The sequence below is a fragment of the Falco biarmicus genome, chromosome 9, assembly GCF_023638135.1.
Source record: "Falco biarmicus isolate bFalBia1 chromosome 9, bFalBia1.pri, whole genome shotgun sequence".
In the NCBI taxonomy this organism is placed as follows: Eukaryota; Metazoa; Chordata; class Aves; order Falconiformes; family Falconidae; genus Falco; species Falco biarmicus.
The window spans coordinates 47,944,959-47,969,558 of NC_079296.1; the positions used below are offsets into that span (position 1 = coordinate 47,944,959).

Genomic DNA, 24,600 nt, shown 5'->3' on the forward strand with positions numbered 1-24,600 from the left:
TTCTGGTTTTGTCATAACCCATAGAGGATGCTGCAGAGCTGCACCAAAACGTAATTGTTGGCCAGCCTGTATAGTTTTTATATTCAGACACACCAGGTTTGGTTTTTTTTTTTTTCTATGCATAATACTTTTACCCTGTGTGAAATAGAACCAGTGAAAATTTTACAGGCCTTTTCTTGTAGAGCAGTGGCTTTTGCACTGTGGTTTCAGAAACTGCAGCCTGAAAGAGAGGAAAGCTGACAGGTGGAATGTTCTGTGTTGCCTCATTGTAAAATAAATGAAATCTAATTTTCAAGAAGAGAATGGTCACTGGATATAACAGTTATTTGTCTTTACAACAGGTTTCCTTGTGTTTCATATTTTGTCTAGATTGCACATTTGGGCACAACTGTAAGCAGTTAGTGTCCTACAAAAGCACAGCAGATCAGTCATCCCCTTCAAACCTGTGCTTTAGAGGACAGTAATTTGATACCCACTTCTACCAATGCATTGGCTGTCTATGCCAAAGACCTGTTCTTCCCTTGCTGTCTTGGAAGATGATCTAGCAGACACCTAGTTCCTGTGTAGCCAAAGGTAAAGCTCAGCTGGTGAGAAGCTTTGTTTTCTTCTCCTGCATATTTGATATCAATAGTGTCACATTTGGATGGACTTTGAAAGCAAGTTTTCATTTAATTTTAGCAATATTTCCATAAGTTTATCAATCCATTTTTTATGGCAAGTTCACGGAGGGTCACTGAGTGATACGCTCCAAGGATACGCTTTTGTTGAAGATATGGAGACCTTCACTCCTAACATACTTTAAATAGCTTGGGTTCATTGAAGGTACAATAGGTTTTAACAAGTCATCCTAGAGCTCTTTAGAACAGAACGAACATTGATTGGTTTGGAGTAAATGCTGCCGAGCAGACTGCTGCACACATCGCTGATGTTTCTGGTAACACAGAGTTTAGGAGTTTTAAGTCTACCTTGGACCAGGAGGCTGCCAACTGTGTCCTTCACAGGGGTAGGAAGAAGTCCAGTAACACTGGAAGCAGTGCAAGTTTCCTAACGACGTCGACTTTATCTGCTAATTGGACTTCAGATGTTTGCTCAGATGCTCATCTGAGGTAGATAATGGGTTATCTGAAAAGTAGCTTTCTTGACAACAGAAGAAGAACATAATTTAGCCTACAGAGAACAATTTTCTGTAATCTAATTTTACATCTAATACCAAAAATTTAGCCAAGTCGTAGATAGATAATATAGATGGTAGAGAACTGTGCTTTTGCTGAAAACAATAAGCTGTCTTCTGTAATCAGGCTGTAGAACAAAATGCTATAAAACATTCCACTGGAAAGCAGAAATGTGTGCACATGGGAGCGATAACAAACATCTTTGTGTGGCTCTGTCTGTGATGCTGAATAGTGCTTCTCAGCACAATATATTATCATCCTGCTGCTGCTGAAATTTAGATACATATTTAATTTTTTGAACACATTTATTTTACATTTATTTCCAGATTTTGTTATTTAATTCATGTTTTCAAGTTTTGATGTATGCAAAAGATTTGGCTGGCAGTGCAGTGACAGAAGAAGGGAGAAAACTGATAAAAATCTGGCTGTGCCAGGGATTTGAGAGAGTTAAAGGGGTACTGTGAAAATTACTAAAGCCAAAATACAGGTTATATAAACAGCTTGGCTCTTGCTATTTATTACTTGGGTAATGTTTTCCTTTAGAGATGTTCCATGCTTGCAAGGTAAATGGATTCTACACTCAAACATTTGCTGTGCTAAGTACAAAGTAGGCTAATGATAGGTTTAAAATTGGGTAACAACAAGATTCTAATACTAGTCGAGATGAAATACAAAAAGAAAGAAGTGTGCCTTATATGGCAAAAAGTAAGTAGGACGTTCTTTCAGTTTGAGCTGTGCAAGACATGATTAGTAACACAGATAAGTGCTGCCGTGTTCAAATCTTTCCAGTTGGAGAGGAGCGATTCAAGCGCTCAGAGATATATATTATATATGCCTGCGTGTGTATATAAAGAATCAAAGGCTATTGTTACTAGAACTGGAAGAACTTTACTATTGTGACCAGTGGGAATATGACCAGGTTGGTTGTAAGAACGTAGTGTAAAGGTGTCACAGAAGTGGTTTGCCTCAGATTCACTTGCTGCATATTACTTGAAATTTGAAATTTGTGTGTACTGTTCTCCCCATTTAGCATTGTCACCCTTCAAAAACACTTCCAAAACACTTCAAGTTCCTGTACATTTCTTATAAGCACATGGTGTGGTCTATTTTTGTGTCTGCTTTGCATTGTACTCCAGATGGCATTGATGTATTTTTGGCATGTACATCTTTGTGTCTCCTCTGGGGACAAAAAATAGGAACAATAAGCATATTCCTCGAAATGAAGATAGCTTTTCAAGATGAAGTTTGTATGTTATGCTCAAAGCAGTGAAGTTGACTAAGAAAGCATGTCATATATCGTGGAAGGTAATATCTCACATTAACATTTTATTTTAAAGAGTTTTTCCTAATTGAATGAGATGATAGCTGGCTGAAGAAAAATCCAGTGTTGGGAATATTTACAGACTGAGTCTGCTTGAGAAACTAATGCACTCTCTTCTTTGGGCTCTTGCCCGATGGCTAAATTCTGTTGATTTTTTTTTTTTTCCCTTCAGTAATATAGCTGTCATTAGCTGGGATTAGATGAAGGGTTCTTGTGTCTATTTGGTTGTGGTTTTTTGTTGGTTTTTCTTTTTCTTTTATTTCATTTCATCTGGGATAAATCCTGTAAGAGTTTGGCTGATTATGCGACCTTTGCCTTCTGCATACTAGCTTTAACCAGAAGACAGATATATCAAGTTGGCAAAGAAAATAATACACAGTAAATAATAGCCTTTATGTATGTGAACTACAAGAACTGTGTTCTTTATGAGAGGACCTGTTCGTTACAAGTGAACAGCATCACATTTTGGGGGTTTGGATCGATGGGTGTGGTTCTTTGGTGTATCTGAAAGAAGCTTATGTGGTAATATCCGGATAGAAGATGGCTTTTAAGCTCTAATACATCACGGATCAGAGCAGCATCTGCACTGCCTGCCTGCTTCTGTGATTTGTTTTGTCCGTCCACTTTGTGATACTCATAGTCTGTTTTGTGAGGCTGAGTTTTGTGTTTGAATCAATTCTGTTTGTTTCATGTTAAGAGCAGTGGACTAGATTGTACCGAATGATCTTTTGATAACAACATGTAAAAGTGAACTTTGTTATCCTGTGTCCAGTTAAATAAATCTGCTTCCAAAGAGAAGTTCTGTTAAAGAAAGAACTCTGAGCTATCTCTCAGTGTCGATACTGAATTAGTAACTGAAGGGTAAATACATGAGTGTCTTCGCTGTTAGCGGATGCTGTGACTGAAGACTGGACCACAGTACTTATGTGCCGTGCTCCTGAAGCTGAAGATACATAGTCATGATTCCCGGCAAGATTTTAGTCTACCACAACCCTTCTGGGGGCACACGTACAGAAACTTTTAAAAGTACCAGAAGGCGTAAAAAATCTCTTGGAGAATTGTTTCAAAATGGATATCGTGTCAAAGCTGGACATAATATCCCTGAAAAGGAAGAACAACATACTTTTCGCAACTCCTTGGTGTCTTGTTACAGGGTCGGCTCATACTGGGGTAAGGTCTGAGTTTTTCTTCGGAACTGTAGTTTGTGATTCTGTCTCTGGTGCTAGTGTTGTTTTCTTCTAAAAAGATATTATATGTAATTTTTCAACCTCAAAATAATGCTCCGGTATTTTGGTTCCTTTTTCCTTCCCAAACTCACATGCTGTAGGCTGCTGGTATCTCCCTCATCAAAGGGATTTAGTCTTCACCTAGAATCAGGTAATCCAGTCTTTACCAAAGGATGGAATGGAGTATTCTGCAATGGTGGAGTTATAAAATTAAAAAATAATAATAAAAAAAAAATGCTGAAATTCTTTTAATAGGTGTATAAGTAAGTTAAAGAAACAGAGAGTTCTATTAACAAGTCTTTGATACAGCATTCTTTGAAAACAATTAGTATACAACCTGTACAGATTCTGAACTCGAAGCAGTTTTACTGTACCGGTTTGTAGGGTGTTGACTTTTTCAAGCTGTGGGCTGTTTTCTCTGCTTATACATTTGCATAACAGAGGCAGGGAAATGTATCAAAATATTTGGGCTGTGTTGCTTCCAGGGAATGGCAGATTCTTTTCCTCCCGTGCTATTTCTTCCCATCTTGTGTATTGAGCTTTCACTTTCAAACCTATTTACAGGCTGTGGAATCTTGGGTTGCTCTGCTGCACTGTCTGAAGGCATTCAGGATGGGATTATTTTACATCCAAAAACTTACCCCTCCATTGTACATGTCTCAGTAAAGGTTCTGATTTCCTAAATATGGTTTCTGGTTTGCTCAGTCTGCAGTAAACCATATGGTCTTAATGAAATACCAGGGTAGAAGTAGCCCATTGATATGTTTGACGAAGACGCCGGTCTGATGCGTGGGTGAATGCTTTGTCAGGGATAGAAATGGTGTCTAGGATCTCTGTGTATTGAATCCTTGTACCAATATTTTGGATATGCTATTGTCAATAAGCAAGAAAAAGCAACTTACGGCAATAAGAGAGGGATTATGTATCTCATTGATGAGAAATAATGTGTAATGCTGGATGCTGTTGCTGGTAGATTGACTTTTCATGTTGTGTGAAGAAATATCCCAATTTCTGTTTCTGCTTTTTCGAATCTCGTTACAGACAGATAAGTTCAGTTGTTATTTTTTCCTCTTTCCCTTTATAGATTTAAAATGATATATTTTCTTTTTTGGAGAGTTTGTAACCTACAGGTAAACCTGATTTCTGCTGTATGTGAATCCAGTGGAAAGCATTAGTTCAGCAGAGAGACTGCAAAACTCCTTGAGAGACAGGAAAATACTGTATTTCCGCACCGTTAAGACTGTAAAGTCAAATAGCGCTTAAAGTAATGTTTGTTTTGTTGTAAACTTTAGAGAGAAAATAATTTTGTACTGTAATTGTATTGCTACCGGCACATAGTTTATTGGTTGTGTTTGTGTCACAGTTCTGGTCATCCATTTTACTGGGTCCTTAGTAAAGAGTCTGAAAGCAATGGCAGGAGAATATTTGCAGCACCCCTCACAGAACTGAGCAAGTATCTAGTGAAATGAGAAAAATGCCTCTGTTGTTTTCTGGATCTACCTTAGTATTTCAACATAGTACGTTGTTTCCTATTCCACAGATTATTGATTTTGATAATATTTAAGATTGATTTCAGGTTTTTGGGCGGTACTTGGCCTCTCTTATTGGCCTTTCAAAATTGGCCTGAAAGACGTGGATGTGTCAAATTTCCATATCTAAATTCAATGTATAGAATTTCAGGAGGTAGGCACTTGATCTCTGGGAGTCAGGTGTGGTTTGGGGGGATTTTCTGTTTGTTTTGTTTTTTTTTTTTCTTTTTACAGATTCCAGGTTGAGCACTCAGAATCTGAAATAATACTAGATGGCACATGTTATCCAGGACATTACCTAGTAAAAATAATAGGACACATTACACATGTATTTTACATGTACTTTGAAAATGGTCTGTTAGCTGTACAGGCAACACAGGTAGCTAAACAAATATTTTCATAGTAAGAAAATAATCCTGTGGTATACTTGGAGGTTCATTTGAATCGTCATTAACTACAACTCAAATTGTTGTACTAGAGGCGGAAGCTATTGACTAAAATTCTTTGTCTCATATTGTTAAAGGAATCTGATTTGCTAATAATACAAGTGTTTTGTGGTCTAGAAGTTTGTGAATCTTTCAGCTTTGTCCCAGGCATTGCAGCTGAAATAAACCCCAGCTCAGAAGCATACTTGTGTCATCCTTTTAGAAGCAGCAGACTGACAAACTGAAGAGGCCCTTTATTTTATCTGTATGTTTTACCTGTGATTAGAGAGATCTTCTAGGTAAATTACATCTTCCAAGAGTTATTTTTTGTATAAATGGTATAAAATAAATTCCAAAATATTGCTAATGAAAGGGAGAGATACGCATTTCTATACATAGCTGACACAGCTTTTGGAAAATGGGATTTTTTTGGTAGTGTTCCTACTTACAGAATTTTGCTTACTAATCTTGGTGCATAAACAAACATCACAAATTTCTGTTCTTGGTGAGTTGGTGGGCCTGGAAGAGATAACATCTTAGCTGGGAGGTAAATTTGATTTGAAAATGGTGAGAGAGCATAGTGTGGGGCATGTTACTGATTTACAAATTACTGAGTACATCTGTAATTTGTCCCTATGGGTAGCGCTGTTTTGGCTGGCTGGCTTTGTGTTCGTGGTGTCGTGGGGAGCAGACGCAGCAGGCAGGGTGGGTTTGGCTGGCAAACACTGCCCGCACTGATGCTGGTCTGCTCAGCCCCCGCGAGCGAGGTACTGTGAGTACCTGCAAACAGGGTTACTCAAATCTACAGCTGCAGCCCTGACATTGTCCAGTCCCTCTATGTGTTTTGTTCAGATCACGTTTCAGAGGTCTTTTTTTACACTTTTCTGGAATACCCATCTCTTGGCAGCCAGGTGAAGTCCCTGGCGAAGAAGCATGGTCAGCAGGTCAAGGGAGGTGATTCTGCCTGAAGTTCTGTGTCCAGCTTTGGGGCACAGGAAAGACACGGACCTGTTGGAGGGAGCCCAGAGGAGGCCACGCAGATGGTCAAAGGGCTGGAGCCCCCCTCCTGTGAAGAGAGGCTGAGAGAGTTGGGGCTGTTCAGCCTGGAGAAGAGAAGGCTCCAGGGAGACCCTAGAGCAGCCTTCCCGTACCTAAAGGGGGCTTATAGGAAAGATGGCGACAAGCTTTTTAGTGGGGCCTGTAGCAACAGGACAAGGGCTAATGGTTTTAAACTAAAGGAGGGCAGGTTTAGACTATGTATAAGGAAGGAATGTTTCACAGTGAGGGTGGTGAAACACCGGCACAGGCTGCCCAGAGAGGTGGTGGATGCCCCATCCCAGGAAACGTTCAAGGCCAGGTGGGATGGAGCTCTGAGCAGCTTATCCAGTTGAAGAAGTCCCTGCTCATTGCAGGGGGTGGTGGTGGCGGCGGGGCTGGACTAGATAGCCATTAAAGATCTCTTCCAGCCCCAATTGTTCTATGAAAATCATATAAAATGACATGTTTATAGTAATCTAATAACAGATCTCTTTGGGTCTGGAAAAGTACAGAATACTGGGAAGAGTTCATCTGGCATCATGATAAAGAAAACTGGTTTTTCATTTCATCTTTGATTTGAGATTTGAACCACGCAAAGCAGGTAATACACTGAGGTTTCTGAAGATCAAAATTTGGTCCTTTCTGTGGAGTAATTAATTTGGCTATAAGGCATAGCCCCGCAAGTAAAGTCCTAGAGAAGATCCAGAGGTTACAAGGTGATTGTACGTTTTACAATTACAAGCCAGTTTTATCTGTAGTTCAATTAAACCATTCAAGCAAACTCTGGACTTTTTAAAATTTTATTTTAAATTCTGTTCTCTGGAGGGAATTTTAAAAAATAGTGTAGGTCCTAGCAAGTGCAGAGCTTAATCCATAGTGATTTTCGTCTTTCACAAAAAAATACGTTAAAGCTGTAGTCTCTTTTTTCTATTATTTGATGTCTCAACAACTAAAATAAAGCTTAAGCACTGTAAGAGTTTGGAGATAAGAGATTTTATTGCTAACTTTGTTTCTCAGGCATCTTTTTGAATCATTGCAATAGGTAACTTGGGCATCTCATTAACTTCAGAAGTAGTGCAAAGCATTTGAAAGGAAAGATTTTTCTCCCATCAACCATTTTTCAAAAAGTTCCAAAAGAATGGAGCGAGGGAGGTAGCTGGACAGAACAGAGTTGAGAAAGCTTAGGGTTGCTAGTAAAGGTCCTCTCCATCCCTGTCCAGCCACATCTCTTTGGATAGCAGTATCAACTGTGGGAACTACTGAAAGTGGAGCAGAGGGACATGTCTCTTAGTTTCAGCACTATGATCCAAAATGTTCATTCTCTAATCGAAAATGGATGTGAAGTTTGTAGTTGTTAAGCATCATTGTATTGCTCTTCCTCTAGATCCCCAAATCCAGTTTTCAAGTTGCGATTAATCTTCAGTTCCCTGCAGTCAGTAATTTAAAAGAGACTTTATATCTATGTAATGGACAGGAGTGATTTTCTACTTTAAGGCTACTTAGGAGCCTTAACGAGACTGCTTAATAAGGCTACATATGAGCCTTAGGAAGAGTAAAAATTTTCTTTAACAACTTTCCAAGAATACTGTGGAAATAAAGCCTTGGTTTAAACACTTCTCACCACATGCATCTTTGCTCTTGAGTGGAACCTCTCGACTCCACTGAGATGATGACAGTTGTGACCAGGTTTATAAGTTTGCCAGGAACACCTTGCGTTTCTAGAAATAAAAAGCGGTTTATAGCACTGGAATTGGGTCAAATATGTATCAATAAAGAGGATGTATGAGAAGAAGCTGCCCTGGACCTAACCAACAGTCACGATACCATGTTACACAACTTTTATGTAACTTCTGGCTGTACCATTTAATAAAAATTATCCTCAAAGCTTTATTTTAATTTTATAAGCTGTGTATGATACACAAGGTACTTTTATTCATATGCCAAAGATCTGCAGCCAAATTATTTACTATCAGCATAAACCTCTTTTAATAATTTAAGCCTTTAATCTTCTATAGTATCTCCTCTGGTGCACACTGTCTTTGTGTATGCCTCACTGGCTTTGTAGTTGTCTGAGAATTGCTATATGTGCAACCTGATTTCAACACAAAAATGCTATTTCTTTGTAAAAATAGTCGCTACTTTAATAGCCAAAGTATAATCTGTTCCTATAGTTATAGCCTGATGGAAGGATTTATAGTAGGTTTGTCATTTTTAAGAGAGAATGTGTTGTTTCTCTCTATTCCTGCTTCAGTTTTTTGAAATTCGGGTGGAGGCAGGGAGCGTTATTATAATAAAAGATTTTACGTCACTAAGATTTACCAATTTAATCAGGCATATACACAGTCTACTTTATCCAGGTTATCACATCTCATGCCCATAACTTTTACTTTTCACTAACCAACGTGCGAGCTTGGAGGATGCAGATTTGTATGTGCCTCTGACAGCCTGGAACTGAAGGACACGTGCACTAGAACTTCCAACTGAACCTCAGTGAGGTTTTTTTCCCCTTAGCTTTCATAAGGCTTTCAGCCTTCATGTCTCCTCCTATGGCTTCCTACATAAACTAAGGCTTTCTGGTAGGATACTTCAGCTATTAAGGACAAAAGTTTAAAACAGTTTGAAAAAGACCTGGTAAAGGATCTTCGAACCATTAAATATGGAAGAACATTTCAAAGGTATTTGACATTTTGTATGTTATCTATGTTGATTTAATGGATCACTGTCATTGTAAGTGAAATGTTGTTATAATTTGAATTATTCTTTACTAGAGTTTTGTTTTTTTTGTTTTTTTTTTTTTCTTTACTGCAGGTTTAAGATTTTTAAGAGCCCTTAGACTGATACAGTTTTCAGAAATTTTGCAGTTTCTGAATATCCTTAAAACAAGGTAAGACCTTTTCTTACAATGCTGAGTTATTGCATTGGTGACAGAACATAAATGTCTTAGGTTTGTGGTCACTGTAATATATGACTTTTTTTTTTTCTCAAAAAAACCCCCTTGCTATCTATTCTTTAAACCTTTTTCTGCTGATGCATGATTTATCAGTGTCAGCATCTTTTGCTATGTGATCAGTAGATTTTATTTGATGTGATGTGGTGTTACATTTGAAATATCTGAGCAAGACTGGGTGCTGATACATTAAAAGCAGAACAAATTACAGAGCTCTGCACTGATTATACATTGCTTCTTTCCACATAATCAGTCCATATTCTGCTGCCTTGGAAAGACAGAAATCAAAATTATTTCAACAGATGTAGTTACAAGGTATTTGGAGAAATAATCATTGTGTCTCTGTTTCAGCTTTTTTGAACTAAGCAACCTTTTGCACATCAAAAACATATTAAAAATTAATTTTACACTGAGCTATCTTTATATTGTGTTTATTGTCGTTAGCATTTTTTTCAAAGAATAATTAATATACTCGAAGGAACCTTCTGCCTTTCACTGATTCTTTGGGCTATTAATACATGAAAGCTGTGCTGAAAGAGCATAACTTTGAAGGAAATAAAAAGGAACCTTCCTGTGCCTTGCAGTTGAAGACACATCACCTTTCATCATTCCTTAGAATGCCCCAGGTGAAGTATTGAGCCCAGCTTCCAATAATTGCTGTAAACTGAGCTCCATTCTGATGTCCTGTGCTCTCTACACTGCTCGATGATGCGGGTGTGAGGGCTTTATATACAAGGAACTCCATTTACTTGCTATGTTAATTAGTAGTGATGGGGGAAATAGATCCTTGAGATTTGTACATGCTCATGGTAAACAGCTGTGTCTTCAACCCTTAAGCTCAAAACTCTTCTCTTTGCTGTGAAACTTTCACGCTGTCTGTCTTTAGCTGTGTGACTGTAAGTAATCCAGTTCTTGTCAAATACAGAAATCAGAGTGTGCAGTGAAGGTGCAGTCCCAGTAGCTCAGGATACTGCCGATATGGTAAAGGAGAATAATTTGTGCAGGAGCTCAGAAGAGCCAGTGCGTTTGCATTTAACACGCAGAGCAACCTTGCTAAAAGAAATGCCAGTCAATGGAGAAGCCCCATAAACTGCAAGGATTTTAGATAAAGCCCCTTGAGGAGGGGTGGATTTGTAAACTTCCAGATCCATAAATGAAGGGATACCGCATTAATCACATTCAGTGTATTCAGAGCTGGCTTATTCAGCATTGACTTGTTCACTTAGATAACACTTCTCTGGTGCAGAATTTTCTCTTAGATTAGATGTTTTCATCTCTTTGATTATTTATATGAACGTCCAAATATCTGTAAACCTCAAATGTTGGTTATTAGAAAGCCTGTCAAGCAAAGCTTCCTTGTGTGACTGAGTTTACTCAGCTGATTAATCCCCAGCAGTTCATCACTAACGCCTTTTATTTAACTTAAAAACTGTCAGTGCCTTGAAACAATTTTTTATGTTTCTCCCTGTTCCTGGTTCTTCAATAGAAAGACATGTCTCCTCTCTTTTGTGTCTTAATAAACTGAAAGGAACTACATAATTAGGAATACTATCAGTGTTCACAAAACATGATTTTGTAAAATGGGTAAGTCAATTTAAACCAAATGAACAGAATGTCATTTATTTTAGAAAAAAATTTTAGTTACGCCTGCCATAAATTTGACCATCTGTGCACTTTGGCTTTTATTAATTGTCTTGTGTGAGTTTAGCTTTTACAAAGCAAAAAATGAGAAAATACATTTATTGCTGCTATTACTAACTTCAGTTAGAAATGTTTGTATTTTCAGTGTGTTCCTAAGTACTATCATAAACAAGAACTACGGTTCGTGTTGTAGGTACGGTTCGCTTTTTCTGCTACAGTACCAAAATACTTTTAAATGAGAGTTTTATTTCTGGATTATTAATCTTTCTTAATGAAAAAAGCAGCATGCTGACCACTTGTGGTTAATGGACAATCTTTAGTAGTTTTGCAAGTGTTAGAGCAGTTAAGCTTGTAGTCTCGATAAAAAATTCCCTTAATTCAAGCATTGATTTCAATTCATACAGTGGCCTTGAATTGTTATAATTCCTATACTATTGTATGCTTTTGACCAGCTACTGCAACATTCTGTTGTTCAGGGATGATTAAAAATCTTACAGAATTAATATATTTTGCATTTCTTGCAATCCGCTTTCAAGGTTTTAATGAAATTTTCAACATCATTGTTTGTTTGTGAGTGTGAAGACCAAGGAATAATGGCAGACTTGGATTGTTGAACTGAATAGTAAATTCAGTATATTGTTACTAGTCTGAAATGATAGTACAGGGAAAAAAACCACCCAAATTATTTAAAAATTCTGCAAAAGATAAAAGTGCTCTCTGTTTGAGGTGTTATGTGTTTATATGAAAAAAATACGGAGCTAATTCGACTAGAGGCATTTCATTGTGTTTGGCATTAATAAGAAGTAACTACTGACAAGATGAGAAAGCGATAGGATATAAAGGGTACTGCTATATTTTTAATGTTTGGTGCAGTTAGAGAAGAAATTCTTTCCTTTTCCTCTTTCCCCAGTAAAGAAAAAAGTTTAACCTAGAAATTAAAATTACTCCTGGAATTAGTGACTGAAATATGGGAATAAAATACACATTTATTATTTATACAGTGGGCAGAAGGGCTGTTCTAAACACTGGAGTCCAAAGGAAGAAGCTAAACAGTGCAAAAATAGAAGCAGTGAGAAGACCAGCAATGTAATGTGGGAGTGCTAGATAATTATTAGAATATCTGAAAAATGATTAATTATACTTGAAAAGAACCAGTAAGGCAAAGCAAAATTTTACAGTGGTGTCTTAAAAGACCACAGTCTGCTAAGGATCTATTTGTTTACTTAGTTTAAAATTAAATGTATTTTACACAATATCTTTTGTTTCTGTATTTTATGAAATAAAAGGAATTGTGTGGTGTTCAGTTGAAAATTTCTCTCCTTCACTGTTTTCTAATATTTTCTGACAAAAATACAGAGGCTTAGGCAGGGCTCACAGTAAGGGATTTTGCACAGATGTTGGAAAGAGCTTAAAGAGGAGGAAAATGTTTGTGACTAATCCTTCATCTATATTTAGACTGGCAGAAACACAGGGAGTATTTCATAGAGGAGAGAGAAGGCACGGTGTTTAATAAATCTTCAAAAATAAAAGGTACAAAAAACTCACGTCAATAGTTACTCTTAATGGCTGTTGCCATTTACTTGTATTACAGTAATAAGCGGAGACCAGGTGACACGTCGGTGTATCAGGAGCCTCTCGTGCCCTAAGCCCATGTGAAGGACGATATTTAGCCTTTCACAGCAGAGCTTTCCATCAGCGTGATTCCTATGATTTTTTTTAATCTAGAAACCCGTGTTAGGGTCCCGCACTATGTCTGAATGCTGTTGCTGACAAAATATGAACCTTAATCAAGCACGCCTTAAGAAAGAGAGAATTAGGGAATATATGTTGATGTAGGTGAATGCTTATTAATTGCAGAACTGCTGAAATAGTCTCTTAATTTTGAGTACAATATTCATTACAGCACCTGTCATATTACCCAATTGTATTTCTTTCCTAGTACCCACAGATGCCCGCTTGGCTAACTGTAACCCTTAAAATATTTTTAAGGGAGCCGGTCTGATGAATTTTGCAGGTTCATTTCTCAACTTTGTTTAGAAAAGAATGCATTTTTATCATCCTAAAGTTGTTATAAACAGACGTATAAATTCTACAGTAATGTTGATAATGATTTTTTTTTTTTAATGATTTTTCTTCTTTAGGAAGGTATTGCTTTAAGGAATAACAGTGATTTTTCTGAGGCATTATTCTTTGTTATAAATGTTTTCAAAAACAAAGGGCAGCTATTTCCAATACAGTTCCTTGAATGGGTGAGATTATATAGACATAGTAGTACAGGGACTTTAGTTCCTTCTGTATTGGTGAAATATCCCTCTTAGCTTTTGAAGTCTCAGTGATTTTTGTAAGAAGAGAGGGAGCAGTCTTTACCTGTATTTCTTCCATGAGCTACGGCATTTTCCTGCTGAATTGAGTGAGGTCCTTGCTTCAAAATCACTTCTGGCTACAGTAGGGAACATACTACTCAGTGGGACTAAAAAGAGCTTGCAGAGTTTGACTGATAGGTTTCCATCTTTTTTTTTAGAAAAATGTTAATATGAAATATAAAATAGTCTAGCTTCGTATGAATTTCCACAAAGAAGTCCATAAGAGTTCAGGCAAGCAGAATAATATGACAATTACTTAAGATTTTACACAAAACCCACAAAGTGTCTGGGTTATTTAGTCTGAGAATCATAATTTAATTTTTTTTTCTCTGCAAAAGCAGCATGATGTTTACAGATTGGCTGCAATAGTTCATTAATTGTTTGCTATAAATGTAGGAAGATAGTCTTGTCCTGTGGTCAGGTCTGAAAGTGTTAACATGTGGTGAGGCTGCAACACAATCATCTTCTTGCTGTTAATTTTTAAAGCCTCCACAGGTCTGAGGTCAAAAGCACAATGAGTATAGAAAAAGCGTACAAGAAATGAAATAATTTGAAAGACATCAGTCAATTGTTTGTGTAAGTGCCGTGTTCAGTGGCTAATGTTAAGTGGAGTTGCTCAGTTTAATTCATTGGGCCTGCATGGATTTATTTTAGGGTACCAGAATATTTACGGATAATTCTGATGTGTATAGCAATGATAAATGAGAAGGTGAGAATACTGGAGGCAACGAAATAATTTGGGAAAAAGCATTATTTCTTTCTGTTTGTTTGTTTATGAGTACAAATGAAGCTAAGGTTTCTGTTTGACTGCTCTCAAATACATTGGAATTTTTCTTTCAAGCTCACTAAATTATGCAACTGTGAACTCTGCAAAGACAAAATAACACCTATTTTGCACAGGCTTTTGATCGAGTTTTTTAGGGAGCCTGCTTCTCTTCAGAAATCATTACCAAACTCTCGCATCTGAGGCATGCAGTCTTATACAGGTACATATGAAAAATGTGTGATAAATTCCAGTCTAAATTCCTCTTTGTCGTCGGGTTTTGTTTATTTTCAGTAATTCCATCAAGCTGGTGAATCTGTGCTCTATATTTATCAGCACGTGGCTGACAGCAGCTGGGTTCATACATTTGGTAAGTATATTTGAAAATACTTCATTGACTTTTTCTCATGGATCGTCTGCTCTCTGAGCTACTTGATGACCTGAAATCGCCTTGTTCTGGATAACCCCTGAACACATCCAGAGAGTACAATAAAAAATGACATCACGGCTTCCTAAATTTTCGGCTTCTACTCGAAACTAATTCTGAGTAATAAGCAATACATCATGAACCTCAGCCGTAAAACAGACTTGGACCAGTGGAAGTGGGGGCAAGGGCACCGTTTGCCGGCAGGTGGTAGTGTTTCCTAAGGAAACACCCGGCTGCTTCCTGGAAGGGGTCGGCAGGGCTGAAATGATGCTGAAATGGTGAAAGCAGGGGTTGTGCCAGGAGGCAGTTCTGTATTCCCACGAGAAGCAATGGAATGGCCACCATTCTGGCTAGTGATTTTTAAGAGATTGTTTTCCTCTCTTTTGAAATTTCAAAAAAAATTTTATGTAGTTTTCAGTCACCGATAACGTAGATTTTTATAATAGTTTTTTGTTCTGCACTTGGCAAGACGTGAAAAATTTAAGATAGCTAGTGCAGAAGTACATGAGTTCATAAATGTGAATATGCATATATAGGATAGGCATATGTCAACTGCGTATTTAAAACTAATGGCGTTTACTGATCAGTTTGGTAAATATGATTGAATGTGGTTAACTGTTTGTCCCTTAAGTACATTGTATGATCAAGCTGCTAGTAGTAACAAGTTATTCACGAATGGTTTTGGACTAATATTATATTTTAATGATATTGATGTTAGTCCAGAGCAATTAAAATGACTTCACTTGAAATACCTTGACCTGTATCCAGCTATAGTAAGATCAAATATTCAGAATGCTTATCTTCTTATTATACCAGATAGTAATTTAATTTTCACTCTTATGAAGATGCACTGAAATTTTGCATGTTTTTGTTTCTGATATACTTCACATTCAGGGATGACCAGATTTTTTAACAACAACAACAAAAAATAAAATTACATCAGGAGGGCAGGGATGCTATTTTCTAGAGCTTGGGGTTTAGGTTATATATGGTTTGGTTTTGGTTTTCAGCATAAATTTCTCTATTGTACTGTAGGAATCCTCAAACATCAAACGTTTTTACTCTGGAACAGATTTGAGAGGGCATGCTCCTTCCCCACTGATAAATCTACAACTTTGTCACATACAGTAGCTGGCTTCTTGGAAAAGTAATGAGTATCACTGAACTTAACATGTCACTACTGCCTTTAGTAGCTACATAATGCTTTAAGACCCAAACTAAGAAGTATAATTTCATTACAAGTAAGAGTCACTGAAAAAAAAAATCTGAACAAAATAAAATATAAAATGAACTTATCTAGCTGCATTAATAAGTTATGTTATGTAGTGGTGAATGGAAAAGAAACTTTCCATGAATGGTATGAGTGGCAAGGCTGTGTATGTCGACAAAAGAACGATAGCGGTATAATTGGGGCAGGGTTGGGTTCTGTATTTGTTAAAAATAAATCACAGGAGGTTTAGGAGTTTATATGCCATTTAAAAAAATAAAATACATACATATATATATACACACACACATGCACACACATATATCACTAGAGTTAATTTGTGGTACAGCTCTTTTAATTCATTGTATGCTTTCTTGTCAAATTTAGGTGGAGAACTCAGGGGATCCATGGGAAAATTTCCAAAATAATCAACCGCTAACATATTGGGAATGTGTTTATTTACTGATGGTTACAATGTCCACTGTTGGCTATGGAGATGTTTATGCAAAAACAACTCTTGGTCGCCTTTTCATGGTCTTCTTCATCCTTGGGGGATTGGTAAAAACTCTTTGTTGTTGTTGTTGTTATTATTACTACTATTATTATTCCAGCTACCTTAATATTTGTTACAATATATCTCAATGCTGTAATTAAAGAAGTAATAATATATGGTTTAGGGAATTAAAATTAATTATAAGATGTTTAAATATGTTTAATACACCCTTTTTCTTCTATAGACAAATATTTTGGTGGAGCTTATCAAATTAGTCTGGTTTAGTAGAGTCAGAATTTTTCTAAGCCATTTAAATCAGTAATGCTTGTGAATACATGAAGTGCCTTAATATTTCAACTTATAATGTTATTTGTACTTTCTAGTGAGTGACTGTAGTGTGTATTTTTTGACGCTGCTGTAGATACTTAAAGGCACTTTGCGGTTTCAGAAACCCTACCCACCCTTCTGTGTTCCTTCCCAACATTCCAACAAACACTGTGGCTTTGGACTGCCTTAAAGAGCAGTTTGCCTGATCCAGATGATGGCAAACCACATTCTCTTTAATTTCAAACATACTTTCATGTCATATAGCAGAATTTTAACTCACAATTTATCACATGGCCATAACCAGTATCCTTTTATGTCAGCAAGTGCTTGTGTTCTTTGTCCTGTATGTACATAGCACCAAAGTTACTAATTGTCTTCTGTCAACTCTGCTATTGTTTATTAGTGTTAGTAATATTATAGGACCTGTTGCAATGTTGTGCTGTAAACCAGCAAGGTTTATTTTTTATTTACTCTGTGCAAGGTAAGTGCTTTATGGATGATTCACAATATAAATTGTGCCCATAGATACATACGTGTATTGTTTTCTCATGTATCAATTTCACATATACATACATCTCACAGAGGTGATATGTATATAACTAATGTTATGAATGCAATATATGAGACAAACAGAAATACATATATATCAATATATATATATGAGTATAAATATATGCATTCCCATCGATGTTTATTGACATACAAAGACAAAGACCATGTCAAATGGCAATAGCTCTTCGAAGTATCCAGCCACAAGGAAGATGTTTGTTGGACAAAACATGGCAGAATAATTTTTATTTTCTCCTCAAAACCTTTTTACTATCACGTGTTATTCCAATCCTTTTGAAAACATAAACTTTTGGAAAAGCTTTTTTTTGGGGGCGGGGGGTGACATTTTCGTTTCTTGACTAGGGGGAATAACCCCGATTTCATCATGTTTTTGGCCTTATTTTGAATCCTAATAATGGGGGAAAAAATCTGTCTTTTAAACTAGAAATGTAACGGTAATGATAACACTTATTTTTGTTTTTTGCAGTGTATTTTGGATAAGTTTTTTCCCCTCCCCTCTTCAGGAAGAATTAGACATAACTGTATTTTATGGTTAGATACCGATTTGAATTAATTTTGTTCTTGTTTTGTTTTGTGTGTCTATTTTTCCTCTTTTGACCATTTTCTTAATTTGTAAGGTGTGCATCTTCTCCAAGACCAACTTTTACATTGAGCCTTCTTGTTTGATAAGAACTTTTACATTTTTTTTAAAAAAATTCTTTTTAAAACAACTGCATAGATCTAATTCTTTTGCATTTTCAGATCTTAAAGATATATATCTTCTGAAAATATTCATCATCCCCCTTTCTTTGGCCTCTCTTTTTAGTCTTTTCTTCTGTCTCCTATCTTCTTCTTAGGCCATGTTTGCCAGCTACGTCCCTGAAATCATAGAGTTAATAGGAAACCGCAAGAAATATGGTGGTTCCTATAGTGCGGTTAGTGGAAGAAAGTAAGTATCCCAAGAGGCTCTGCTGCCTCTGCTGCAGTAGAACACTCTCTGCATGCCATTTTCTTTTTTTTTTTTTTTGTTTTTGTTTCATGCATGTAGGCAATGTTTGCTCGCTACGTGCCAGAAATTGCTGCTCTCATCCTTAATCGGAAGAAATACGGCGGGACTTTTAACTCAACCCGAGGCAGAAAGTAAGTCAAAACAGACCAGGTGTGGTTGTGTGACTTTAAAGAGCCCCTGATGGTGGTAATAGCTGACTCACAGCTTAGCAGGCTGTATTCCTTGACATCAGATGTTACCACTGGAGAGTTGTCACACTATAATTAGAGACCTGGGCTATGCTATGGTACGAGTCACAATGTTTTGTCCCTAATTTAAAAGAACCTGGGTGCCGCTAAGTCTACACTGGCACACATCTTGAACAAATGCTGCATATGCATTAGCTTCTGCAACAACGTTGACCTAGCGCTTCACAGTTTTAGGCATCAGATTATCACGTGCTCATCTCTTCACTGGGCAACAATGATAATTCACGTGATTTTCAAGCAACTCAGTTCTTCAAGAAACTTGGATTTACTGGAGTGCAAAATATGCGGTTTATGTTGATGGGATTATTTTATTAGGCTGACTATGTCAGAAGTCTGATAGTACTATTCATCATTCTTCAAACAGCAGATTTGGATCTCATGCAGCTCCTTTTGACTTCATATGAATATTGCGAACATTTGGATTTTAGGATCTGTGACCAAGGATTTTAAAGTGATTCTCTTCTACACACAATATAAAACTTATCCTAAGAAGAGCAAGTGGTAGCCTTAGTATCAATATATGGGGGGAAAAAACCAAACCAAGAAAACAAAGCCATAAGAAGTCCTATTTTTGCCTGGTAGCAAGGTGAAATTTTATTTGACTACATTACATTTTATTGAAAGCCTGCTTGTTTCCTTGACCAAGTTAAAACTAGCTCTTTCTAAGATTCCCAGCATCTAGACCTGCTGGGATATCGCCTTTAATGAACTAGATGTACTTGGCGATATAGTAGTTTCTCCTCTATATCACCTTTAGTGTTGCCGTCTTTTCTTTCGTTACATATCATTGAGACATCCACTGGTAGAGACATATTTGCCTTAAAAGACTAGTTGTATAGAATCCTTGTCATATAGCATAAAGTACTGTAGGCAATGCATCCTCTCCCTACCTTTTAGTAGGGATATGTTTTATTACTTTTATTCCTTTCAAGTCATCACACATGCATCATTTTATAAATGTGGATTATGGTTTTATCAAGTTTTTTCTCCTCTGTGGAGCAGAAAGACTGTAATGTCCCACAGAGCTAATTCCAGAGTACTGTTTTATGTCACCGTTTAATCAATAATCAAGAATAAATCAAAGTGTATTCTTTCGTTATAGCTTACGCTATTGTATGTTCAATGATGCTCAAGCAATTACGTGCCACAATTGAAAATGTCAGTACTTCCATTTTTTGAGATAACCTCAGCTCTTGGAAGGTTTTGGTTTTCTTGCTGTAAACACACTAATGTTGGAAACTTGCATCATAATTTGCTTACCCAGAATAAAAAATTGCCTTAATTGAGATAGACTGGTCTCATTAACTTCTCCAAATGTTGGTTTATGAGAGAGACCTACCCAGTTTCATATTTGTTTTCATACATGGTTTCTCAAAGAGAAGTTTGCCAAACACAGAATTTTTAGCTCTGTTTTTGAGGCTCCAGAGGAGTGATAGCGGAGGGGAATATGGTTTAAAAACCTTTTACGTACAGAGTTTTAGTCTCTCCCTTCTACATTGTCACTAGTACCCAGCATTGCTCAGATGTCTCTAAACTTGGACCTGATCTACAGTCAGAACCTTTCATCCTGCAAAGCTCAACTCCAGATTACAGGCTTCTGCTAGCTTTGGGGCGTGCTTATTTATTTTTTTTTTTAACCTTTTCTTTTTGTCTTATTTATCTGCACTATCTGGTTTTAGCTCACCCTGTTGTCAATGCTTTCTCTGCTGATCTCTACTGCCCGTATAACTTGTTGTTTGAAACTCAGTTCTGTCATCAGCATACCAACTGTTTGATTTACATTATGCACTGTTTTCTGATTCAGTTATTAATTACTAAGTAGTTTAAAGATGTTCTTTGCTCACGTGGGTCTTTCATCAGAGACTCTGAGCTTGGGAACTGCACAGTAAAAAGCCATTAGCACCCCTTGTTTGGTGTTGCTTTTGCAGTCAGTAGAACAAGATTGATGAAATGCTATGTTTGGCCAAAATTTAAGTTTTCATTTGGAATTCAGTGTTGAGAGAATGGATTGTCAGAACCAATAAGTTTTCCTTTGCTTGGGATATAGACATGTGGTAGTAATTAGTAATATAAGGTCTTTAGTTGAGCAACCAAGCATAGATTCTGGCAGGAAACATAATGAGAAACTACAGTTGTTCTATTCCTAACGTCAGAAAGTTTCCAGATAAAATTAAATACGTGTACAAAATGAAAGCAGATAAATTTTATTGAAAGATGTAGTTTCAGCTCTTAAAATAGCAAATGTGTATACTTTTTAACGTTTTCCAGGATAGATAAATATATGGAATCTGCTTTGTAGCATTTATATATCTGTTTATATATGCTGCCTCGTGAACTATGTCTGTGGAATAGCATGCTTCTATATTATTGAATATTTAGGTGGGAAATGAAAATTAACATATGATTATGTATGCTTTGAGGATTGTACCACATGGCTTTAACACTATGGAGGGCCTTGCTATAGAATTATAGCTATAAGAGCATCTAGAATGTATGCATAAAAATTATTTCTACAAACCCCGCTTACTAAAGAAGAGAAACAACCAACACACCAGCAAGTTTGATCTCACATTTCATTCTGTCAAAATTTCATATTCAGCCAGTAAAAACCCCAAAGGACTCATAAACTATATAGGAATCATTGTGCACAATGAAGAAGCTTGCTTTGCTCTTAGATGAGATGTCTACATACAGAGTTTGGAAACACAAGTAGTTTGTTGGCAGTATGCAATTATCACTGGTTAAATTACTAGAAACTAGGTAGTTTTTTCATAAAGGTCCATGGGGGATTTTAAATTTAATTTACAGTATCTGCCTTGTAGTATATTCCTGTAATGAGACTTCTAAGGTCTCATAGGGCACAGAGCAGGAATGTTACTGGAGTCTTTGATTGAAGTTTCACCTGTTAACTCATTGTTGCATATATACCAAAATGCATACAAATATAACTGTACAAAATGTGACCGAGACCAAAAAGATACATTTCATGACGTGTAGCATAACGATGTCGGTGCATTACAACCCAGCACAAAAAAACCCAACAAACCAACAACCAAAAAAACCTCCAAAAAACCAAGTTGCCAAAAAAGGTACCAATCCTTGTCTTGAATTTCAGATTTGTAAGCAATGGGATCTGCTCTATAGGTAATGAGGTTCTTTCTAAACAGCTGTTTTGCTACTCTTTACAGAGCAGCTAATCGGAAGACTCTAATGTTTTTCCTGTTTGCCCTGATACACCAGAATCAGATGGTCAGTAGACAAGAAAAGCTGGCCACCTTAGTTTAGTTATATTCAGAACAAACAAATAATTCCTTCTTGCCGTAGTCACCAATAAATACAAATGATACAGAGAAACCAGACTGTAGTTACGAAGGCAAAAAATAGTTGATGTTCAATACAGATACATACATACATATCTATAAAAACTAAGGGGTAACTGGGAAATAAAATTCAGGGTTGAGAAGCAGTCAGAACCATAAAAAATATTGTTTTCTCATCCTGCCTAGAGGTATAATAGGATAACTACCTGACAGAGTTCTTGTGAGATTTAATGAAGTCTATCTACTTCATGCTTTCTGAAGATGAGAAATGCTTTTAAAATGCAAAGTAGACAATTTTATAATGAAGGTTAAATCATTACTGCTTCATGACCAAGCATTACATTGTCACACTGAAGAACATCTGCAATATTATATAGGAGATACCTCACTAAAACATTGTGAGACTTCCTAGATCACTAAGTAATAACTAATGAAAGCATATAATTGAAAAAAGTTATGTTTGGGACAAAACTAGTATCATTATGAACAGATAAAGTAGTTTGTAATGACAAAATACTGGATATATATGCTGGAGGTAAAAGCTAGATGTAACATAGTTGGGTGGAGAAGAAAAAAAAATCTGATCTTTTATTATAGAAGTCTATAGCTTTTAGTTCGGAAAATAATACATAATTACAGATGTGTGTATAAGAGCAGGGGAAGTTTTATAGTTTTTGTTTGACTTCTTTTCATCAAACTGAAGTGGTATACACCTTGAGTATTAGTGGTATTTCCTCTCTTAATGATTTTTTTTCTTAATGATTTTAAAACCAGCAGCTGGCTCCCTACACCCTAGCTACACTTAGCTCTTTTCTTTTTAAGGCTTTTGATTTGACTTACTCTGTTTAGGCTCTTCCTTTTACCTGTTGGCATGACTCTCAAGTTAGTATTCACGGCATCATTTTTAAATGATATTTTTAAAGTGAAGTGGTATAGAAGGATGAAAAGGTACCTGCTACTCTGTCACTGTGGATGAGAGACTATTGTTTTTAGAATGTAGCAATAAGCGTACAGGTTCCTGCGTGCGTGCATGCATACCTCTGGAAGGCTGGAAGAGGCAGTCATCACTTTGCCTTTGGATGGTTTTCTGAAGTGCTCCAACTAACCTCTTAACTGTGAAGTTCAGGCCTTAAGTCTTAGGAGACGGGGGTTTGCTTCAGGGGATTCTTGGTTTTGGATAAGTAGAGTTCTGCTGTTGCACTCTTTTTGTGGTATTTGGAACTCACACACTCAATCCTAGCCAAAATATGAATTGCAAGGTAACCTGTGTTAATTCTTTTAAAGGGAAAAACCCCCATCCTACAACCCAATAAAAAAATAATCAAGATTAGTGTATTTATTAGTAATGTTTATGTTAGTCTGGTCTGAGAGTTGGTTACAGATCCAGATTTGTTGTAGCTCTACTAATTTATAGTTCTTTTATTTTTCATTTACTAATTTACTTGAGAATCAAGATCATTCTTATTCAGTTGTTTCATTTCAGTGTTCATATGATCAGACTGGATTTTAATTCTGTGAAATATTTTCCAGTTGAAGACATTAGGTAATTGTAAATCAGCCTGCCGAAAGCTCTAGGAAGCATATGGAAAGATCATTTGTAAACCGATGGACTGAAAGAGAGACTGAATAACTTATGATTATTTTTTTTTCAGTCTTTGCATTGAGTTATTGACTTAATTCTGTGGAGTAAATTCTTTTTGCCTTTTTATCCAAAACTGCTATCAAATCCAATGGAAACTCTTTATGAGGACAGCAAGCAGAACACAGCTTCACATGAATAGATACTGCCAGAGCAAGGGATTATTAGTAGTATTAGTATGTGTCTATCTAAACTACTGATCTTGTCCAAATAGTAAGCATTTATGCTAAACTTTGTTAAATTTTCAAAAGATTTTTGAAAAATTATCTAGAAGCATTACTGTAGTTAATATATAAGATTAAAAATTGTATTTTAATGAAATCACAGTTCTTTACTGTATAAGTTATTAAACCCTCTTGTTTCTCTTCTCTCATGATCTGCTCTGCTTCCCAGAGATTTCTTCAGATTTCTTAAATTTACAAGCCATAAATTAGCAAATCATCAACATATCAACAGGAATAATCATCTGTTAGAGATTCCTTCCAGAAGGAAACATGGGATTCAATAACTAAACTTCACAGAGAAAAATAAAAACTGTAGACAGATAGATATGGTAAACAGAAAGACAAACAGATAATTTAAGTTGACAGGCCATCTTGGACTCATTAGACATTTGAATTTGATTAAAAATTAGGAAAAAAAAAAAAGGCTTATCCAAATACTTTGGCAAAGGTCCATTTGCTGCAGTAATGAGAGGCATAGCTCCAAAGAAAGTGACACTATATTATTACATTAAATAATATGATACAATATGTAAGATATTATTTTCCAGTGGGATGAGAAATGTAGTAAGAGAATGTGACATGGATTGCATTATGATCCCCAGGGGTGTCTCTATTTCCCATCTGCTAGCCATTCTTCTAATCCCACTGTTTCAAATGAAGTCTCACTTAGTGATAAAGAAAATCTGATGAGTGTTAAGTAGACTGACAGATAGAACTAATAGGACAAACTTT

At 36.4% G+C, this 24,600-nt stretch overlaps 1 protein-coding gene across 26 annotated transcripts in view; it reads left to right on the forward strand.

The window, feature by feature from the left end:
- The window catches only part of KCNMA1 (potassium calcium-activated channel subfamily M alpha 1), a 505,618-nt gene that overhangs the window by 317,090 nt on the left and 163,928 nt on the right, over positions 1-24,600 (forward strand). For 21 of the 26 annotated variants that reach the window (XM_056351515.1, XM_056351517.1, XM_056351514.1 and 18 more), the window contains 4 exons: positions 9,520-9,595; positions 14,720-14,795; positions 16,447-16,617; positions 18,286-18,377. In XM_056351515.1, the coding sequence (XP_056207490.1) occupies positions 9,520-9,595; positions 14,720-14,795; positions 16,447-16,617; positions 18,286-18,377 (415 nt within the window). Of the gene's footprint in view, positions 1-3,088; positions 3,664-9,089; positions 9,387-9,519; positions 9,596-14,719; positions 14,796-16,446; positions 16,618-18,285; positions 18,378-18,476; positions 18,569-24,600 lie in introns of those variants that run through there. The other 5 variants (XM_056351510.1, XM_056351524.1, XM_056351530.1 and 2 more) reach the window with 3 other exon arrangements.